The following is a 20,131-nucleotide window of genomic DNA, read 5'->3' as shown; positions in this document are numbered from 1 at the left end:
GGACTAGCCCCCAGCATGCCTGGCTTTGAGCCTGGCTGCAGCTGCTGCAGGTGCACTGGTGGATAAGGTTGGCCCCCTCAGTGTGGCTGACTGCTTGACAGGCTCTGCACCTGTTTTAGGTGTGTTGGTGGGCAGGCCTGCCCCCCCCCCATCTTTCCCCAAGGTAGGAGTCACTCTGGATGGGCACTGGCTTTAACTGAGGCTGCCTGCCAGGGTGAGTGGGTTGGGTGACACAGGTGGGGAGTGTCAGAACTGATGCCCTGGGCATCATGCGAGCTAGGCTGAAGGGAGGCAAGAAAATCATGCCCTATCAGCTCTTTTCCTGGAGAAGATTCCTACAGACCCCTGCCCCTCTGGCATACACCCTAAAATCAGTACATTTTCTTCATGTATGACCCAGGTGCTTTTCAAACAAATGCCTCTGTGCTGGATCTCCCAGCAAGCGACTGTGCCTCTGAAGAGTGGAGTCTGTTTCCTAGAACCCTCCTGCTTTCTGGAGTTCAGCCCCATTCATTGGTTTTCAAAGCCAGGCAGTATGGGGGCTAGTCTGTCCAGTGCAGGTCCTCAGGGCAGGGCGCTTGATCTGGAGCTTGAAACTGTCTCACTCAATAGGGAGGACTTTAGCACCTGTCCCTTTGGATGGGTCACCACTTAGGTGCTCTTCAACCTGTTGTCCCCCTCCCACCCCAGTATTTTCACAGTTTCCTCACTGGGTCTTGAGAGTGAGCCTGCATAAAGCCCTCCAAGAGTGGAACCTCCATTTTCTAGAGTACTTTGGGACCCCTGGGTGTCAGCCCCATTGGATTTCCAAATGGGATGTTCCAGGACTCCTCTCTCTCTTGTGCAGATCCCAAGGGCTGGGGTGCCTATGTGGGACACCAACGCCTTGCTCCTCTGGGAGAGGTGTCTGTCTGATGAGATCCTTCCCTGTTCTGTATCACCATGTCAAGGGTGGAGTATTTTTTTCTTTTTTCTCCCAGATGATGCCTCTGCCTCTCCTACTCATCTTGGTTTATTCCTTTTACCCTTCGTTGTGGAGAGAAGTCCATCTAGTCTTCAGATCTTTTTCAGAGGAAAATGATCCATACATAGCTATGATTTGCTATGTCCATGGGAGGGAGTAGGTTTGGGATCTTTCTATGTCAGCACTTTTTTAAAAAGATTTTATTTATTTATTTGACAGAGGGGGCACCTGGGTGGCTCAGTGGGTTGAAGCCTCTGCCTTCAGCTCAGGTCATGATCTCAGGTCCTGGGATCGAGCCCCATATTGGGCTCTCTCCTCAGCGGGGAGCCTCCTTCCCCACCCCCCGCCGCCCCTCTCTGCTTGCCTCTCTGCCTATTTGTGATCTCTGTCTGTAAATAAATAAATAAAATATTTTTTAAAAAAGTAATCTATTTATTTATTTGACAGACAGACAGACAGACAGAGAGACAGACAACACAAGCAGAGAGAGTAAGAGAGGGAGAAGCAGGCTTCCCACTAAGCAGGGAGGCTGATATGGTGCTCAGACCCCAGGATCCTGGGATCATGACCTGAGCCACCCAGGCACCCCAGCATTTTCCATGATAGACTTTTTTACATGAATAACCTTCTAGTGGTGATTCCATCTCCACTCCAAGCCCCCTACCAACCACAATGAGGGATAGACCCAACTTGTAAATATATTATTTTGGAATTCACATCTGTGTCATGACTGATATTAGCCTGTGATTTTTCCTTTCTTACACTATTACTTGGGTTTGATATCACAGTAATAGTAGCCTATAGAATGCATCAATACTGCTCCTATTTGTATATATAATCGAGAATAGTTTGAATAAGAGGGGAACACTTAGTTCCTTAAGTGTTTGTAGAATTTGCTTGTAAAATCATTTTGACCTGGTGAAGTTTGTTTAGGGGTAGATTTTTAACTATTGATACAATTTATTTATTTACTATAGGCCTATTCATGATTTCTAACTCTTGGGTGAATTTTGGTAACTTATGTTTTATTATTTAGGATTTTTTACTTTCGTCTGAGTTTTCAATTTTATTGGCATAAAGTTTAACATACTCTTCTATCTTCCTATTCCAGAGCCTTTTTCATTCCTAGTATTAATATTTATATTCCTTCTTGGTCATTAAGCAATTGCAGCAGAGTTTGATGTTTGTTTGCTTTTTTTTTTTTTTTTTCCTTTCAGTTCTGTTTCAGCTTTGGGGTTCATCAAGCTTCTTTGTTTTCTATTTCATTGATTCTTTTTTCTTTTCTTTTTTTTTTTTTTTTTAAGATTTTATTTATTTATTTGATAGAGAGAGATCACAAGGAGGCAGAGAGGCAGGCAGAGAGAGGAGGAAGCAGACTTCCCACTGTGGGGCTAGATCCCAGGACCCTGGGATCATGACCTGAGCCGAAGGCAGAGGCTTAACCCACTGAGCCACCCAGGCGCCCCCCATTCTTTATTTTAAACAAAAGAAGGAAAAAACCAAAATCCTGGGGTTGATGGGGGGATGTCTTTCTCATGGCTCTGGAGGGTAGAAGCCTGAGGCCAAAGTGCCAAGCTGGGTTACAGTGAGAGCACTTCTAGGTAACACGAGCCCCCTGTTCCTGTATCCTCATGTGTTGGAAGCTCCTAAGGGAACTGGCTGGGCCCTTTTTGTAGGACCCTGATCCCATTCACGAGGGTTCCATCTTTATGACCTAATTAGCTCCCAAAGGTTCCCCCTCCACACGCCACTGGATTAGGAATTGAAACCTTTCAACATAGGAATTTTGGGGTGGGGGGCACAAAAGTTCAGTCTGTTGCAATGACCTCATCTAAGTCCATGACTTCTACTATCTGATAGTGTGGTTCATAGTTCTTAATCATTGTTTCTTAGTTTTACTGGGTCAAATTCTTAAGGAAGAATGTGAAAGACTAATTTCAGTCCTTGGACTCATTTTCCACTTGGGTTAGGTATACATTCTTGGATCAGTCAGCTGTGGACAGAAGGGTGGGGTCATGTGGTTTCAGCATGGTAGTCTAGCCCACAGAGAGACAGAAGTTTCCCCAGAAAGGGAAGGCAATCAAGCTACTATCTACTTTCCATTCGATCCCAAAATTGTCTCTGTTCTTTCTAGAGGGTTAAGGCACTGCAGGTATTCCTGCCTGTTCTTTTCCTGCTGAGTTGAACTGCAGGCATGGGGGACCTTCACTGGCAAGCTCAGTCCTGCCCATTTCTGGGCTCAATTTACACAGCATTAAACAACACCTTGAGTGCCCTATGTCTGCCAGCAAGCAGGATCTAAAATTTAGTCTGGTGGCCATGAGCAGCAAGCATCTTGCTGTCTGCCAGGCTGGTTTTCCCCCTGACCACCTTACTGGGTCTCCCCGCTCTCAGCCCCCAGTTGAGATGTAATTGATATATATTAGTTTCAGGTATACAACAACATGATTTCAGGTTTGTATGTAGTGTCAAATGATCACCACAATAAGTGTACTTAACATTCATCACCACAGTTCAGATTTTTTTTCTTGCAATGGGAACTTAATAAGATTTATTCTTAGTAATGTTCAAATATACAATAGAAGATTATTAACTACAGTCACCATGTTGTACATTACATCCCCAGGACTGACTTATATATTTTTAAAATTTTATTTATTTGTTTGACAGACAGAGATTACAAGTAGACAGAGAGGCAGGCAAAGAGAGAGGAAGGGAAGCAGGCTCCCTGCTGAGCAGAGAGCCCATACAGGGGCCTGATCCCAGGACCCTGGGATCATGACCTGAGCCGAAGGCAGAGGCTTTAACCCACTGAGCCACCCAGACACCCCAGGACTGACTTATTTTAACTGGAGGTTTTATTTTTTTACAAACTACACGCATTCTGTCCACTGCCCCACCTCTGGCAACCACCAATCTATTCTCTGTACCCGAGTTCATTGTCAACAGTTAAGAATTCCACATATAAGGCAGATTATATGGTATTTTTCTTTCTCTCACTTATTTCATTTGGTTAGCTTAAGGACCTCAAAGTCCATCCGTGTTGTCATAGATAGCAAGATTTCTTCCTTTTTTATGGCTCAATAGTATTCTGTTGGACATATATGCCACATTTTCTTAATTTATTCATCAGTGGACACTTAGGTTGCTTCCATGTCTTGACTATTGCAAAGAATACTGCAGTGGGGGCAGCAGGGTGGCTCATTCGATTAAGTGTCTGCTTTCGGCTCATGTCATGATCCCAGGGTCCTGGGATTGAGCCCCGTGTTGGGGTCCCTCCTCAGGAAGGAGCCTGCTTCTCCCTCTGCCTCTGCTGCTCCCCCTGCTTATAGTCTCTCTATATAACTAACTTAAAAAAAAAATGCTGCAATGAACTTGGAGGGGGTGTATGTATGTAGTGTTTTCGTTTCCTTTGGATAAATACTTGCTGGATCATATGGTAGTTCTCTTTATTTGGGGGATAACTTTCATGTTTGTCATAGTGGCTGTGCCAGTTTCCTTTCCCACCAACAGCACACGCGAGTTCCCTTTTCTCCTCTTTCTTGCCAACACTTGTTAGAATGGTTACTATCAAAAAGGAGGGGCACCTGGGTGGCTCAGCTGGTTAAGCATCTGCCTTCGGCTCAGGTCATGATCCTGGAGTCTCCCCAGGGAGTCTGCTTCTCCCTCTGACCCTCTTCCCTCTCATGCTTGCACTCTCTCTCAAGTAGATAAATAAAATTTTTTAAAAAATTAAAAAGAAAAAGACAGCAGGTGCGAGGTGATCACTCATTGCACTTCTATTTGCACTTCCTTGACGAGTGATGTTGAGCTCCTTTCCGTGCACATCTTGGCCATCTGTTTCTTCTCCCTGGAAGAAGGTCCATTCAGAGCCTCTCCCCATTTCCTACACCGGATAGGGTTTTGGTTTTCGTGGTGTTTGTGTTTTTCTCTAATGAGGTGTATGAGTGCTTTGTACAGTCTGCGTATTACCCCTTATCAGATAGGGCCCTTGCAAATATCTTCTCCCACTCAGTGAGTTGCCTTGTTTGTCTTGTTGGTGGCTTCCTTCACTGTGCAGAAGCTTCCAGTCTGCTGTAGTCCCAGCTGTTTGCTTCTGCTCCTGCTGACCTATCAAAAAAATCCATGCCAGCGAAGGCCTCTGCCTTCGCCTCAGGTCATGATCTCAGTGTCCTGGGATCGAGCCCAAATGGGACTCTCTGCTCGGCAGGGAGCCTGCTTCCTCCTCCTCTCTCTCTGTCTCTGCCTACTTGTGATCTCTCTCTCTCTCAAATAAATAAAACAAAATCTTTTTAAAAATTAAAAAAAAAAAAAAGAAAGAAAGGAAAAAAAAATCCATGCCAAGGTTTGTTTTTTATGGTTTCAGGTCTCACATGTAGGTCTTTAATCCATTTTGAGTTTATTTTGCATATGGCATGAGAAAGTTGTCCAGTTTCATGCTTTCACAGGAAGCTGCCCAGTTTTCCCAGCACTGTTAATTGAAAAGACTATTCTTTTAGCATTGGATATCCTTGGCTTCTTTCTCATAAATTGACCATATATATGGATTTATTTCTGGGCTCTCTCTTCTGGTCCTTTGATCTGTCGATAACTGTTTTACAATATAGGTGAAAATCTGGAAGCACGGTATCTTCAGTTTTGTATTTTGTTTTGTTTTTGTTTTTTTTTTTTTTTTTTTTTTTTTAGATTTGTTTTTTGCAGGAAGATAGCAGAGGAAGAGAGAAGTCGACTCCACACTGATTGCAGAGTCCACTGTGGGGCTTGATCTCACAACCCTAAGATCATGACCTGAGTCAAAATCAAGAGGCGGATGCCTAACTGACTGAGCCACCCAGGTGTCCCTAGTTTTGCATTTTTTATGATTCCTTTGGCTATGTCTTGTGGTTCCATACAATTTGCCAATTATATCTCAATCTTAAAAATGCCACTGGAATTTGGTAGGGATTGCATTGAATAGATTGTTTTGGGTGGTCTGTACATTTTAACACTATTCTTTCAAACATGAGCACTGAATTTTGCATTAATTCAATTTTCTTCATTGTGTTATTCACCTTTCTTTTTGAAGATTCGTTTTTTTCTATTATGCTCAGTTAGCCAACATATAATATACATCATTGATTTTTGATGTAGAAGTTTTATTTTAGAAAGCATATGCATGAGCATGGAGGGGAGGTGGAAGGGGAGAGGGAGAAAGGATCCAAGCAGACTCCATGTGAAGTTCAGAACCAGTCACTGGGCTCAGTCTCACAAGCCTGACCTGGAACCAAGCATGATCTGACCTGGAACCAAGAGGCAGTTGCTTCAGCAATCATGCCACCCCTATGTTGTTCACCTTAGTTGTGTTTTATGTATTTCCTTTGAAATTGTAAATGGGACTCTTAATTTCTCACATATTTAATTATTTTATAGAAATGAAAGAAATTTTTTATTTTGTACCCACCAACTTTACTGAACTTGTTTTTTTTTTTTTTTCTGGTGAAGTGTTTAGGGTTTTCCATATGTATATAACATCATGTCATCTGCAAGTAGAGACCATTTTACCTCTTCCTTTCTTATTGGAAGTTTTCATTTTTTCTCGGAGTGCTCTGGCTAGACTTCCAATACTATGTTGAATAAAAGTGGTGAGTGTAGCATCTTTGGTTTTTATTTTAGGTTAGCTGTGGGCTTTTCCATACATGGTCTTTATGATGTTTCTTCCATTGCCCACTTTGTTGAGAGGTGTTATCATACATAGATGGTGAATTTTATCCTATGTTTTACTGCTCTACTGGGATCATGATTTTTGTCCTTCATTTGGTTAATGTAGTATATCTGTGTTGTTTTTCTAACTTAAGCTAGATCCTTAGCTCAGTAACTTACCAGCCTTTTTTCTTTTCTAATATAAACCTCTAATGCCCTCAGTTTCTTTTCAAGTGTCATTTCCACTACATGTTAATTTTTGGAAAGTAGTACAGGTATTTTAACTGTTCACCTCTACTTATGTTTAAGTGCCCATTATGATTTCTTTATTTAGCCTGGAGTTATTTAGGAGCAATTTCTTTAATCTGTTAAGCTTACACAGAAATAGGTAACAAAAAATAACCGAAGACTAATAGCTTTGTGGTCAGAGAACATGGTTTATATGATACATATTCTCTGAAACTTACTGGGACTTGCTTTATACACAAGTGTGTGGTCGAGTTTTATAAGACTGTTCACTATGCTGTTTTTACATTTTTATTAACTTTTGGTCTGTTTAACTTATTCAGTGTGTTAGATCTTCCATCCAGATCGTAAAAGTGACATTTTTTTTTTTCTCTGTAGTTCTAACAACTTTTGGCTTATGCATTTTTAAGACTATTAGGTAAGTACTTGTATTTTATGTACCTGGTAAATTTCCTTTACAAAACAGAATAGTAAATACAATGTCTACCTTAGAAGGGTGGTGATAATGTAAACTAACACCAAATCACAAATCACTAAGAACACTGTTTAACATTAGTACATTGTAAGTACTACCTAAATGCTGGCTTAAAAAAAATCCTGATAGATTAGATGTGCCAATCCAAAATAGTGACTTCTTACATTTCTTGTAGTATTGATATTTTAAAATTATTTAATATTATTTAAAATATTTTAAAATTTGTTCCTGCTTTATTTCTCCCTATTTGTCCTGTTGTTTCTTTTCTCATTTATGACATTTTGATCAAGTTTTTTTACTCTCCTATCAGTTTAGAAGTTATATACTTTTTTACAACTTTAGTAGTTCTCCTTAATTTTAGAATTTTTCCTAATTTAACAAAGTCTAAAGTTACTATCTTAATTTCCATTTTGAAACCATGGAAGACCCTTAACTTCATCTCTTGATTGACATGTTGTTATCCAGGATTTTAAGGCCTACAAAATAATTTTTTTTTAAGATTTTATTTATTTATTTGACAGAGAGAGAGAGACATCACAAGTAGGCAAAGAGGCAGGCAGAGAGAGGGGGAAGCAGGCTCCCCGGTGAGCAGAGAGCCCAATGCAGGGCTCCATCCAGGGACCCTGAGATCATGACCTGAGCTGAAGGCAGAGGCTTAACCCACTGAGCCACCCAGGTGCCCCAAGTTTTTAGTTCATATAAACAATGAATGATTTAAGACTTACCTAAATACATTATTAATCTGTTTACTTTTCCTTCTTGCATTGCCTATCTTCCCTCATTTTTCTTTTTTCAAGTATACCTTTCAAACATTGCTACTCTTAAGGGTGGTCAACAGACCAATAGCATCATTACATCACCCGAGAACTTATTTTTAAAAACAGGCTCTTAAGGACCTACTTTTAAGAAATACAGGCTCCTGGGGCGCCTGAGCAGCTCAGTTAGTTAAGCCTCTGCCTTTGGCTCAGGTCATGATCCCAAGGTCCTGGGATTAAGCCCCTCATTGGGCTCTCTGCTTGTCAGGGAGTCCGCTTCTCTCTCTGTTTGCTGCTCCTCATGCTTGTGTTCTCTCACTCTTGTTCTATCTCAAATAAATAAATAAAATCTTTAAAAAAAAAAAAGAAAAGAAAAAGAAATACAAACTCCTGAGGTCCACTACAAATTCACTGGGTCAGAATAAGCATTTTAACCGGACCGCAGAATATTTATGTGTATTACAGTAAGCTTTAGAAGCACTGTTCTAAAAATTTCATTAGGTTAGGTCTGTTGATGGGAAAAGACCAGTGTTTATCTGAAAATGTCTATTTTAGCCTCAGTTTTGGTGATTAAGTTGACAGACTTATTTATCTCCCCCCCCCTCCCCCGCCTGCACTTAGCAGAAAATGTTGTAGTGACTTCCGGCTTCCATTTTTGGTACTGAAAAGTTGTCGTCCGTTTTGTGGCCATTTGTACCTAGTGAATTTTTTTTTTTCCTTACGTTCCATGTCCAACATGGGGCTTGAACTCAAAACCCTGAGATGAAGGCACTAGTTCTACCAGCTGAGCCAGCTAGTCGCCCTTGTACCTCGCTCATTTTTTGTCATTCTGAATCTTATTCCCTTCAACATTTCATGCATGGTTATTTTATATTGTTTCAATAAGGCCATGCAGCATCTGCAGTCATTGGTAGCGTAAATCTATTTATTTCTGCCATTCTCCTTCGGGGTTGTTTCCTTGTGTTTGGCGACTTTTATCAAAGTTCTCCAGAGAAAGAGAACCGATCGGATACACACGCACCCCTGCCCCTCCACCTCATGCACAGGCTACTCCTCTGGTATACCCTCTCACAGTGAATGACACGGACAGTCGCCTGAAGCAGAAATCGGAAAGTCCCTATGTTCTCCCTGCCACCCCCCCATATCCTGCAGCCATCAGGGCAAACGGAGTCTCCACCTCAGATCAACAGTCTACTCACTTCTCTGTTGTCCTATAGTCTTTCCATGTCCAGATCAGGGAGTCCTCGCCCCACGTCTAATCTCATTCTTCCATCTGACGTAGTATGTTATTTGAATGATCTTCATAAAATTTAAGTGTAATCAGGTCACTCTTCCGGATTAAAACTTCTTCAGCTCTCTCTGCCTGCCTCTCTGCCTACTTGTGATTTCCGTCTGTCAAATAAATAAATAAAATCTTAAAAAAAAAAATAAATAAAACCTTTTTCAGTCCCTATTTCCTTGAGGAAAAAGTTTAAATGGCATGTCATGCTTTACCAAGCACTTCAGCAGCCACCGTCTCTGTGCCCCTCCCCGCCAGCCACCCTCAACCTCATTTGGCTCCTCTAAGGTGGGGATGCGTCCTTGTCTGGGTCTTTACACACACTGTTAATCACTTTCCACAACCAATTACCTCCAAAGTAAATCACAATTCTTGCCTATGGGAAGCTGTTCATCCCTGCTCCACGGGCCAGTCACCACCCCTGCCCAGTCTCTAGAGCTGCTCTGATCAGCCTGGCAACTGTAAGAAAACAGGGTTGGCTTTATTCATTTTTAAAAAAATTTTTTTAGATTTTATTTATTTGACATGGAGAGAGATTGATCACAAGTAGGCGGAGAGGCAGGCAGAGAAAGAGGGGGAGGCAGGCTCCCTGCTAGCAGAGGGCCCAATGTGGAGCTCGATCCCAGGACCCTGAGATCATGATCTGAGCTGAAGGCAGAGGCTTTAACCCACTGAGCCACCCAGGTGCCCCTATTCATCTCTTTTGTGAAGTTCATTCCTATGAGGTGCAATCTAGAGAGAGGCAATTTTTGACTTCAGCAATGCTACAGTTTACAGGATTCTTACAAAAATAGAAAAGGCCAATAGCACCAACAAAGAATAGCAGGAAATAGCCTTCAAATCAGGAAATAACTTTAAAAATATTTTGTTTTTATATGGAAAAAAAAATGTATGGGTAAGCACACAGCTACAGCACTATAAAATTATTTCCAAGACCAGTGAGTTAATAAAATAGCAAATTCATGATGAAAATTATAATAAAATTAATCTGATTCAGTAGTAACCAAAATAAAATATGTAATTTGGCTTATGTTAAATTTTTTTCCAGATTTTATTTATTTGTCAGAGAGAGCATAAGCACGGGAAGTGGCAGGCAGAGGGAGAAGCAGGCTCCCCACTTGATCCCAGGATTCTAAGATCATGACCTGAGCCAAAGGCAGACGCTTAATGGACTGAGCCACTCAGGCATCCCTTCTGGCAACTTTTCAAGTAAGATTGCATTTAATAGCACTGTGTAAACTTAATATAGTCAGATTCATTTCTTAAAGTTTATGAATTTGCTTCAGCTAGGATACTTCTTAGTGTTTGGTCTACTTTAATATGTCAATTATTTAGCAAAGGATAAATTTAAAAGTTAAATTATTTAAAAATGAGTTCTCGGTAATAGTATTTTTAATAAAAAACATTCCTTTTGAGAAAATACATACCTTAACCCCCATACAAAATTTTAATAGGAAATCCGAGTCTCATTATGTATATGTGCACATGTGAATTTATACACACGTACTTTCCAATATTAGAAATATACTTATGGAGGATGCAAAATGTACACCAGGGAAATAAGAGCCCAGGATATATACATTTAAAGTGCAAACTCAATAAATTAGTTAAAATTTTATTACTCAGTAATGTGTGACCAGATTACAAATTATGTGGCAGTGGTAGCAAAAGTGGCAGGAAGGAACTTCACACTCAACATGTCTAATAAATAAAGCTTGGTGATCCATTCAATATTATACAAAATCAAAACTTCCAACACTTCTAAAGATCTTTAATATCTTTGAGAAATGCCAAATAATTCTAGGTAGGTAAGAAACTGCCTGACATTATACTTAAAAGAAATCATCTTAGAAAATTAATGGTTTTACTGTCTAAAAAGCCATTGATCCAAAATATGGTCTCCAAGAAAAAATAATTTAGTCTCCCATCCTGTTAGCATTTAGACTATTCTTTAGATCATCAACAATCTTTCACAACTCAGGTACGTATCTGTACCCAAGGAGTTCATGAACATTGTAAATATGGTCCATTTTCTTTGCAATTAAGTATTCCTAGCATTTTTTTTTTTAAATTAGACTCACAGTTGGGTTAGCAGTACTCAGTAGTCCTAGGTCACTTCTGTCATGTAGTCTCAAGGCAGCAGGAAATGAACAAGGATGGGCATCAGTTTTACAGTGACTAAACGCGTGACACCTAACATAGGATCCGGACATAAGCACATAATCCAATTATTCGCTGTGGCTTTCGGAGCCCACCTCTTTCTTTGATTAGACTTGAATTTATCTAATAAGGAGTAATGCTCATTTCATAAAAGGTTAACATCTTTAGGGCAATTCCTTTTCCTTCTGACAAATCTGTGTTTTTATTAACTAAATGTTTAAAAGTATGAATCCTGAGCAACAGTAGTAAGAACCATTTTTGACTAAAGAAGAAAATCCCGTCATTGTTAACACCCAAAACAGCTTCAAAAATTCAAGCATGGAATGTTAATAAGTCAGTGGGACTGGAACTCAGACTTCTGATGTCCACGGCAAACCTGAATACTCCGAGCAGAAATCGAACACACGTAGAGGAGACACATAACAGTAAGAAGCATCAGAGATCGATGCACCTGGATTCTGTTATACTTAACGAAGGTCAGTTTTTCATGGATAAACGCAGCTGGGAGCACAGCTCTGAGCAGTTCTTGCACTGAACAGGCCCCTTGGAAAGGCAACACTGGATTCCTTTTTCGATGGGCACAGACTCCCCCCCCACCCCTCGCCAAAATGTTCAAAGACCTAAAAGACACGTTCGGGAAAAAAAAACAATAGGAATCCTGTTTTCATGAAAGCAAAAAGTTCTGGCCACGCTGGAAACCGAAGTCACTTGAATTTTTAGTTCTAGCTACCATTCGTGAAAAGGAAGCGCTTACTACCAAAGCATCATTACGACAGAGCACTGGTGTCCCAGTGAAGGCGTCCAGGCACAGCTTCGCGACTTGGGTCAGCGGGAGCCGTGCTCCAACGGTACATGCAGAGTCCTCGTGGCGAGGAGCCTCTCACAGTGGCTGGGCCTGTCCCCGCAAGAATGGTCCGACGCGGGTCAGCACACTGACCCCGGGGCACAGCCCTCCAGGCTTCTTCCAAATGCCTTTTCTTTCATTCCAACGGCCTCTCCTCTTCTTCATCTGCTTCTTCAATGACCTGAATATCATCTGCTTGAGGTAAGGAAGGATTTTCCGCCGGCAGTTTATTCCCATCAACTTTACATTTCTCTTCTTCCTCTATCATTTCCTTCCATATCTTGTGGTTTTCCGTGAGGTGGTGCATGAGCTGACAAAATATTCGCCGTCTGCCTTTCCTCCTTTGCGGTTCTGCGAAATTTAAAAGCAATATATCGTGATTGTAGCAATACAGTTCCCTCGTTCATTCACTAAACATCTGAGTGCCTGTTACGTTCCAGGCACTTATTTCAGGCACCGGGGTTGTAGTAATAAACAGCAAGACGGAAATAATCAGCACTGTGGAGCCCGTATTCTAATGGAAAGACCCAGGTAAGCAACAGGAGAAGGGAAACGTGAGCTGGTGGTGTTATCAGATGAAAATAAAGCAGAGGAGGGGACCAGGGAAGACTGGGTGGAGAGCGAGGGGAGGAGGGGTCCTAAAGTTTCAAATGATAAATAGCAATGTGAAGTTCAACAACCTTTTTAGGATTTTAGGTATTGAATTAAACACCATTACCAAGGTTTCAGTGAATATAAATAATTTTTGGAAGCCAGTCAGCTTGTCCATGATGATGCGCAGAGGGTAGAGGCAGACGATGACTACTCTTCCTGATGGTGTCCCCGAACACAGCTGAGGGGTGGGGGCAGTTCTTCCAAATTATGTTATCTGTTCTCATTTAGAGCATGCCTGGAATGCTAGATATAATTTAAATTCTACTTTACTTGACAGAGAGCAGGAGAGAAAGGGAGAGAGCACAAGCAGGGGAGCAGCAGAAGGAGAGGGGGAAGCAGTCTCCCCACTCAGCAGAGAGCCTGATGTGGGACTTGATCTCAGGACCCCAAGGTCATGACCTGAGCCAAAGGCAGACACTTAACCAACTGAGCCACCTAGGTGCCCCCCTTCAATTCTAGTTTAAAGAGCAAATAACTGATTTCATTTATAGCTACAACAGTGACAAAATTTTTTTTCTCTATTTATGGTCACTGCTTTGTATAGAAAACTATGTCCCTACAGTTTGGCAATTCAAATCCATCACAGCCCTAAACTTGCTTCTCCCCTTAGAGCTAGAGAAGCTACGTTTTCTCTTCTCCCAACAGTTGTGATCCACCTTCCCAGACACTAGGAAGGCAGTTTAGCAGGGGTGGGTGCACTAGCCACACGAAGCACCTCACCTCACCAAGTCAGACATGGTGACAGCCCTACAGAGCATGCAAAGGCGAGGCCTCCTGCAGCAGACTGACCCAGAAGAGACAAAGACCAGGCGTGAACACGTGAGCACGTCCCCCAGCACGCAGGAGTGACTCAAGAGCCCATTCAATCTGAACACTCAGAGAGTAGTTACTCAAGACACAACTCCTGAATCTGTATCTTAAAGATCCAGGGGCTTATTAGCTAGTTAAGCGTCCGACTCTTGAGTTCAGCTCAGGTCATGATCATGGGGTTGTGAGATCAAGTCCCACTTGGGATTCTCCCTCACCCTCTCTCTAAAACAAAACAACCCCCCAAAACAGAGATCCAAACTTAATGTTACTAATTGTAAATATCCATTTAAGAAATCACAGCATCCCTATATTCTTACTAGGATTTAGACTGTCTTCTATTTCTTCATCATCGGTATCTAATTCTTCACCATCTTCCTCATCGTAACAACTCTCAGTGTCCTCGTCCTCTTCTGCTTCTACCCACTGACCCGGCAGCAAGCCAGCGGCGTCGTAGGAGTTACACAGAGGACCCACAATGTGGGTGATGAAAGATTCTTGGAGTTTTGCTAGTTGAGGTGAAGAACGATCCATGAAGGGACTGATGGGCAAACCGAGGTTTGCTTCTTCATCTCCCTAATCATTTTTAAAAGAAAAGTACATTTTGAACTGTTGAAAGAATAACCACCGAGCTTTTCCTATTAATATTATCTTTTTTTAAATATGCCGTCTACATCAAAATAATTATTACAAAGAAGTGTCTAATTACTCTGTCATTTCAACCGTAATAATTTCTCAGATATCTTGAGAAATCCAAAGTAAGACTTTCACACCTCACCAATCAACCAAAATGATTAATGTTCAGTGAACAAGAAAAACACACACACACACACAAAACAACAAATCTAACAACCTGAAAAATGTTATGTCTCTTTCTCTAGGGGGAGATAGGGGAGATAGTATCAGCAAGTTGTTGTACCTTAAACGCCCAGAGTTGAATTTTGCAAAAGCCTTTCAGCACCCTACCCGTTTCTAAGAGCAGAAGCAGAGGTATGGGCGGCTGAGATGAGGTGAGGAGTTGGTGAGGAGTGGGGTCTGCCCGCCCACACCCTCCCCTGTGGTCTCCAGGGCTTCAAAGAGTGTAATCTGAGATTAGACAGATGCCGTTTTCAAACCCTGCTTTTGCTACTTTCTACCAGACGTATGCTCTATGCCCATTTCAGGTGTAAAGTCTTAAATAATCTACTTTACAAGCTTGCTGTGAGGATGAAAAGCAATGTTGTATCAAGTATTTAGCACAGTACTGAGGATTCCCCAAATGGTCCTAGTGACCTTTTGGTTCCTAGTCTCTGAACTGGTGGGGAATGTATAAAGTCCAGAATGAACCGTGGGCAAGCAACGTCTATCTCCAATGTCCTGTGGAAACAACCAGAAAACTCTTCTAGTGACTGGCCCATTATCAAAAATCTATGATTTTACCTTCTGTGAGGAAGAAAACTGTTTACAGAAAAAGAAAAAGGAAAAAACAAACAAGCCTCAGTTGGGTTTATCCACAGGATTCTAGAATTTTGTAAGTTTGGCTTTTTTTTTTTTTTAATAGAAGTTTTGCTTTTCTTAGCCCAAGGTACTTAAATGGCTATAAGGATATAAAGACAGGATAATTAAGATAATAAAAAGTTCAGCAAGATTAGAATTTTGCATCCATATCGGAAGGATGCTTAATAGCATAACCAGATTTGTGAGAGCCTTCAAGACGACCCTGTGTGGTAGGATGCCAGATGACCTTTTTCTCCTTTAACATATGAATAATGAAACTTAAAAAGATTAAGTAAAACTGTCTGAAATAACGTTTTTTGTGACAGGTCTGGAATTATAGTAGCTGGCGTTTATTGAGCACTTATATGTCAGGAACTGTACTAAGAACTTAATTAATTCACCTAATTCTCATAGCAACCTTATGAACTAGATACCATCAAATATTCCTATTTTATCAATGAAGAAGCTGAGGCACAGACTTACTTAAGGTCACATTGCCAGTGAAGAAGAGAACCCAGGCTTCAACCTTAAGCATGTTTTCCCACTTTAATAAGAATTCTATATACTTTAAAAATATATTATAAATAGGGGCACCTGGGTGGCTCAGTGGATTAAAGTCTCTGCCTTCGGCTCAGGTCATGATCCCAGGGTCCTGGGATCCAGCCCCACATCAGGCTCTCTGCTCAGCAGGGAGCCTGCTTCCCTTTCTCTCACTCTGCCTAATTGTGATCTCTGTCTGTCAAATAAATAAATAAATATTTATATACATATATATATATATATCATAAATTGGGTCTAAATGAACTTTTCTAATGTTCTTTGAATTAGTGAGTCTTCTAAAGTTGGCATATACTACTACTGCTTTTTTGTTACTTCTGTTTGCACAGATAATATAAAGATGGCACTTTCCTTAATGTAAAATTCATCTTTTGTGAATATGAGCCAGCTTCAGCCATTTTTGAGAATGAAGATGGTAACATGCAAATAGTATACTGCAATCTCTAGGTGAATATTTATAACCATTTTCATCTCCAAATTATATATAATTTAGTTCAAATGTATCAAAATGGTAAAATATTAATAATCTTGGATCCTTATGTATTCCCATGGTTTTTTCACAGCACAGTGTTTTATAACTTGTAAACAGCCCTAGGGTGGGTGAAAGACACTACACGTTCACTATTCAATACACCCCGGATGTAACAAGCTAGAACGGGTAAATATGCAGTTTATGGGGTCAAGTTCATCACCCCTGCTGGAGTAGCAACTCATGGTAAGAAAACTCTGTCTCAAAGGCCTCATTTGGTAGACCTCTTGATCTTGCCTGATTATTAGGGTCAACAAGGATTCCCAAGGAACGCAGCTCCAAAGTCAAGATGTATCTGGTAATTTGGAAATAATGAAATGCTGGCTTGTACCTCTACATTGTAGGGAGCTTAAGAATTGGACCAAAAAAAAAAAAAGACAAATATTCTGCAAAGTGGTACTGAAACCAATAACCAGAGGTTTTGTAATGCTTAACTTTTTATGTTAACTGTACCTTTTTGCCCGAATCTGCTTGTTCTTGGCACGCAGCTTGCTACCATGTTTCCACTGCGACCCTCCCTACTTCCTAATTTCCTTTCCTTGACTTCTGCCATCACACAGCTCTTCTCCCACGTACGCACATCCTTTTCATTTGCCTTATGTGCTCGGACTCTCCCGCCGTGAGGAGCCCAGTCTGAGGCCTGCCACTCCAGGTGCGGCCGCCTCTCAGGTGAACTCTTTGATGCACACTCAGCCTCTCTGTGACCAGCTCCGCTGCGTGTGGGGCACACAAAACTGAGTTCCCTTACAGGAGTAGTATGTGAAAGATTTTAAAACTGGGAAGAGCTTGTTTTTAATCTCCAAATCTTTAAAAACCATGAAAAACCTACTTTATCCCCATTTCTAGCCCTCAAATGTCCAGCTGCCTACGCCCGCCACAACCAGGACTTTTACCCAGTTGATGTTTTTTAAGGCAGGCAGGCAGTCTTTCTAGAGCGGAGTTGAAAACGGGTTGATATTCTCTAAATATCATACCCCGAGTCAATAAATAAATACCCTGAATCAATTGAAAATCCAGGTTTATCTGGAAATAAACCATCCAAAGTCATGGGCACTCAGGGTTTTAAGAGCCCTGACCTGTAGCCTCAAGGGACATTCGACCCATGTCAGTTGGGAATGAGCTATTTTTTAAATTTTTATCAGTGAAAAGGAGCTGAGAAAATACTAAGAGCAGTGCAAATTCTACAATTTCTAACTGTTTTTGGTCAAAGTAAGCAGGCTTCCAACATTTAATGTAGCTATCCAAATCCCGAAAACTAATGCCTTCGGAGGGCAGCTCTCAAAAATCCCACCCGTCTCACATTGAACTTACCTGCTCATAAAACTCATTGACAATGCCTTCTGTCCATTTCAAATGCAAGTCCCGAACCTTGGCGGGGCCATTGATGTCTGCCAGCTTGATGCACACTTGGCATACTAAGAGGCGATCACTCTCATTGCTCCATTCTATACCACTGCTGTTTACATCATTGGCCTATTTTGGAAAAACAGTTATTTTAGGTTCTGAGGGCACAGGAGTTTTGTTTTAACCAAATTATCTTAAAACTGCTTCCTATCTAAATTACAGGAAGGAATATGGGTTAAATATCCCTTTGAAGTGTCATAATTTTGCTTCACTGGAGGCAGAACACCATAAAAACGTAACCATGGGTTTCAATATTTGTGATTACCATGGAAAATTATAACATGTGCATATAACATGTGTTAATATATAATATATACTACATTTATGTGTATGCAAAACATTGATAAATCATTTAAAAATTGTAACTAATTCTACTTTTAAAAAAACACTTAGTATCTACAGAGAAGTAAGTAGGCTTCAGCTGTGAAAGGAAAATATGATATAGTTGAAAGAACATAAGTCTTAAAAGCTGATCCCTCTGGTTTCAAATCTGAATCAATGATTTACTCATTGTATAATAATAGAAAAATCACTTATCCTCCTTGAATCTAACTCTCTTCATCTCTAAAACAAGAAAAGTAGTACCAATCTAGCCATATTACCATGAGGATTAATAAACGAAAAATGCCTTGTTCACAGTAAATGTTAAATACTAACACGGTTATTTAAATATAATTATCATCACTAATTAGGAGAATTACTCTGCCTTTCAAAAACTCAAATTTCCTTTTGTAAAAGAATGAAATAAATGGGCCAGATCAGTGGCTTCTGAACTTTGGTTTGAGAATAGTTTTTGGGGCACCAAATCCTTTTGTCAAAGGAAAATTTATTTAGACCACCACTATCAAACACTTGAAAGTTTGGAGAGCTTTTTGGATTGAAACCATGTAGGAGATCCAGAGCCCCACTCGGCATTTTCCTGAGAGACTATGGAATAGAAACTTCCGAGAAGCACAGATTCAAGAGCATTGGACTAGGTGATCTTTTACCTGTGAAATCTTCTACTACTCTTAGCACTTGAATGAATTTTATTATTAAATAAAAGTTAACAGAGCTCCACAACTATAAAATAATTATAAAGGCATATGGATTTCTTGCTGATTTTTTTTTTAGAAGTATTTTATTAATATCATGACAGCCCCATATAGGGTCTCCACCCAGGGGGTTAAATCTAGTGTTCCTTTGTTATCAGTTCCTCTACCCTGAGGGTACACCTTTCCTTTACGTCACAAATATCATCAAGGAAACAAAGGCTTCCTGCCAGCCAAAGAGGGAGCGCCCTTCCTTCACCATCTATAAAGTGGTGGTTCTCAGCAGTTCTCCACCCCTAAAACCGGAGGGCAGTGTTTCTCAATACGAATGTGAATTCCTGACCTGGGGACTTCACCTGTTCTCTACTCATTCTTAGCTGGTGCTACTGCCATTACAGGGCAGCTCCCAGGCAGTTGTCAGATGAACGCATTATTCTCCAGTGGAAGAGTGGAGGGTACTTCTCACCCACACCAGCCAGTTTAACACGAACAGAAAGAAGGGATTAACAGGAGAAGTGAGGAAAGCATTAACTGGCTTCTGAGAAACCCATCTTCAGTTTCACAAAGTACCTTACATGGCACTGCACAACTTTCTCCAGTGTGCCTCTAAAAGCTTTTGATATCATGAATTGGCTTATCACCATGAGAAAGAAAGTTGTAAGTCGACATGTTGAAAGGTAGCAAGTGATAGTATGGTTAGGATGTGTTATAATAAAAAGTTATTTTAAAAATATTGACACATATATTGACTCCCATCAGATATTATTACATTATGAGTAGTATTAATTCTAGCTTAACATATTAAAAAAAAAACTTATCAGTAATACTGACAATAGTGATTTCCATCAGTAAAACCAGACACTAAGTTGTATCACAAACCTTGGCATTGAATTCAGCAAGGAAATCAAAATGCTTTTTAAGATCTGTGGCAAGGATTGCTTCAATTACTAAAAAACGAAAACGCTTGAATTCCACATGATCAAGATTAAGAAGGAAGTTGTATTCTGGGCGAGAGAGATACAGATTCCAAGCTGATGCAGCATGATGATTTTCTAGAACAGATCTGTCGTTGTACAAAACTGCCTGAAAAGTAATAAAAAGGAGTCAGGCATCTCAGAGATACTAATCTTTAATAATAAACAGAGTTAGGCTAGAAGAATATAAATAATGAGTAGTTACTCTATGCTGAACATTTTAATATCTGTAAAGAAGGGTTGTGATAATTTTCTAAATGGGCTTACTGAAGTACAAAAAGAGTAAGGCATACCTC

General features: G+C 40.6%; 1 protein-coding gene across 2 annotated transcripts in view; it reads right to left on the bottom strand.

Moving 5' to 3' along the window:
* Positions 1 to 10,997: 10,997 nt before the first annotated feature.
* The window catches only part of PDE3B (phosphodiesterase 3B), a 179,334-nt gene continuing 170,200 nt past the window's right edge, over positions 10,998 to 20,131 (bottom strand). For both annotated transcript variants that reach the window (XM_082683140.1, XM_082683141.1), the window contains 4 exons: positions 19,741 to 19,944; positions 17,738 to 17,899; positions 14,184 to 14,439; positions 10,998 to 12,753 (listed from right to left, as the gene is read on the bottom strand). In XM_082683140.1, coding sequence (XP_082539266.1) covers positions 12,539 to 12,753; positions 14,184 to 14,439; positions 17,738 to 17,899; positions 19,741 to 19,944 — 837 coding nt within the window. In that variant the 3' untranslated portion in view covers positions 10,998 to 12,538. The remainder of the gene's footprint in view (positions 12,754 to 14,183; positions 14,440 to 17,737; positions 17,900 to 19,740; positions 19,945 to 20,131) is intronic.

This window comes from Mustela nivalis (assembly GCF_964662115.1).
Source record: "Mustela nivalis genome assembly, chromosome: 9".
NCBI classification, from domain to species: domain Eukaryota; kingdom Metazoa; phylum Chordata; class Mammalia; order Carnivora; family Mustelidae; genus Mustela; species Mustela nivalis.
The sequence above is the reverse complement of the archived record's forward strand: the minus strand, read 5'-3'. Positions and strand labels throughout refer to the sequence as shown.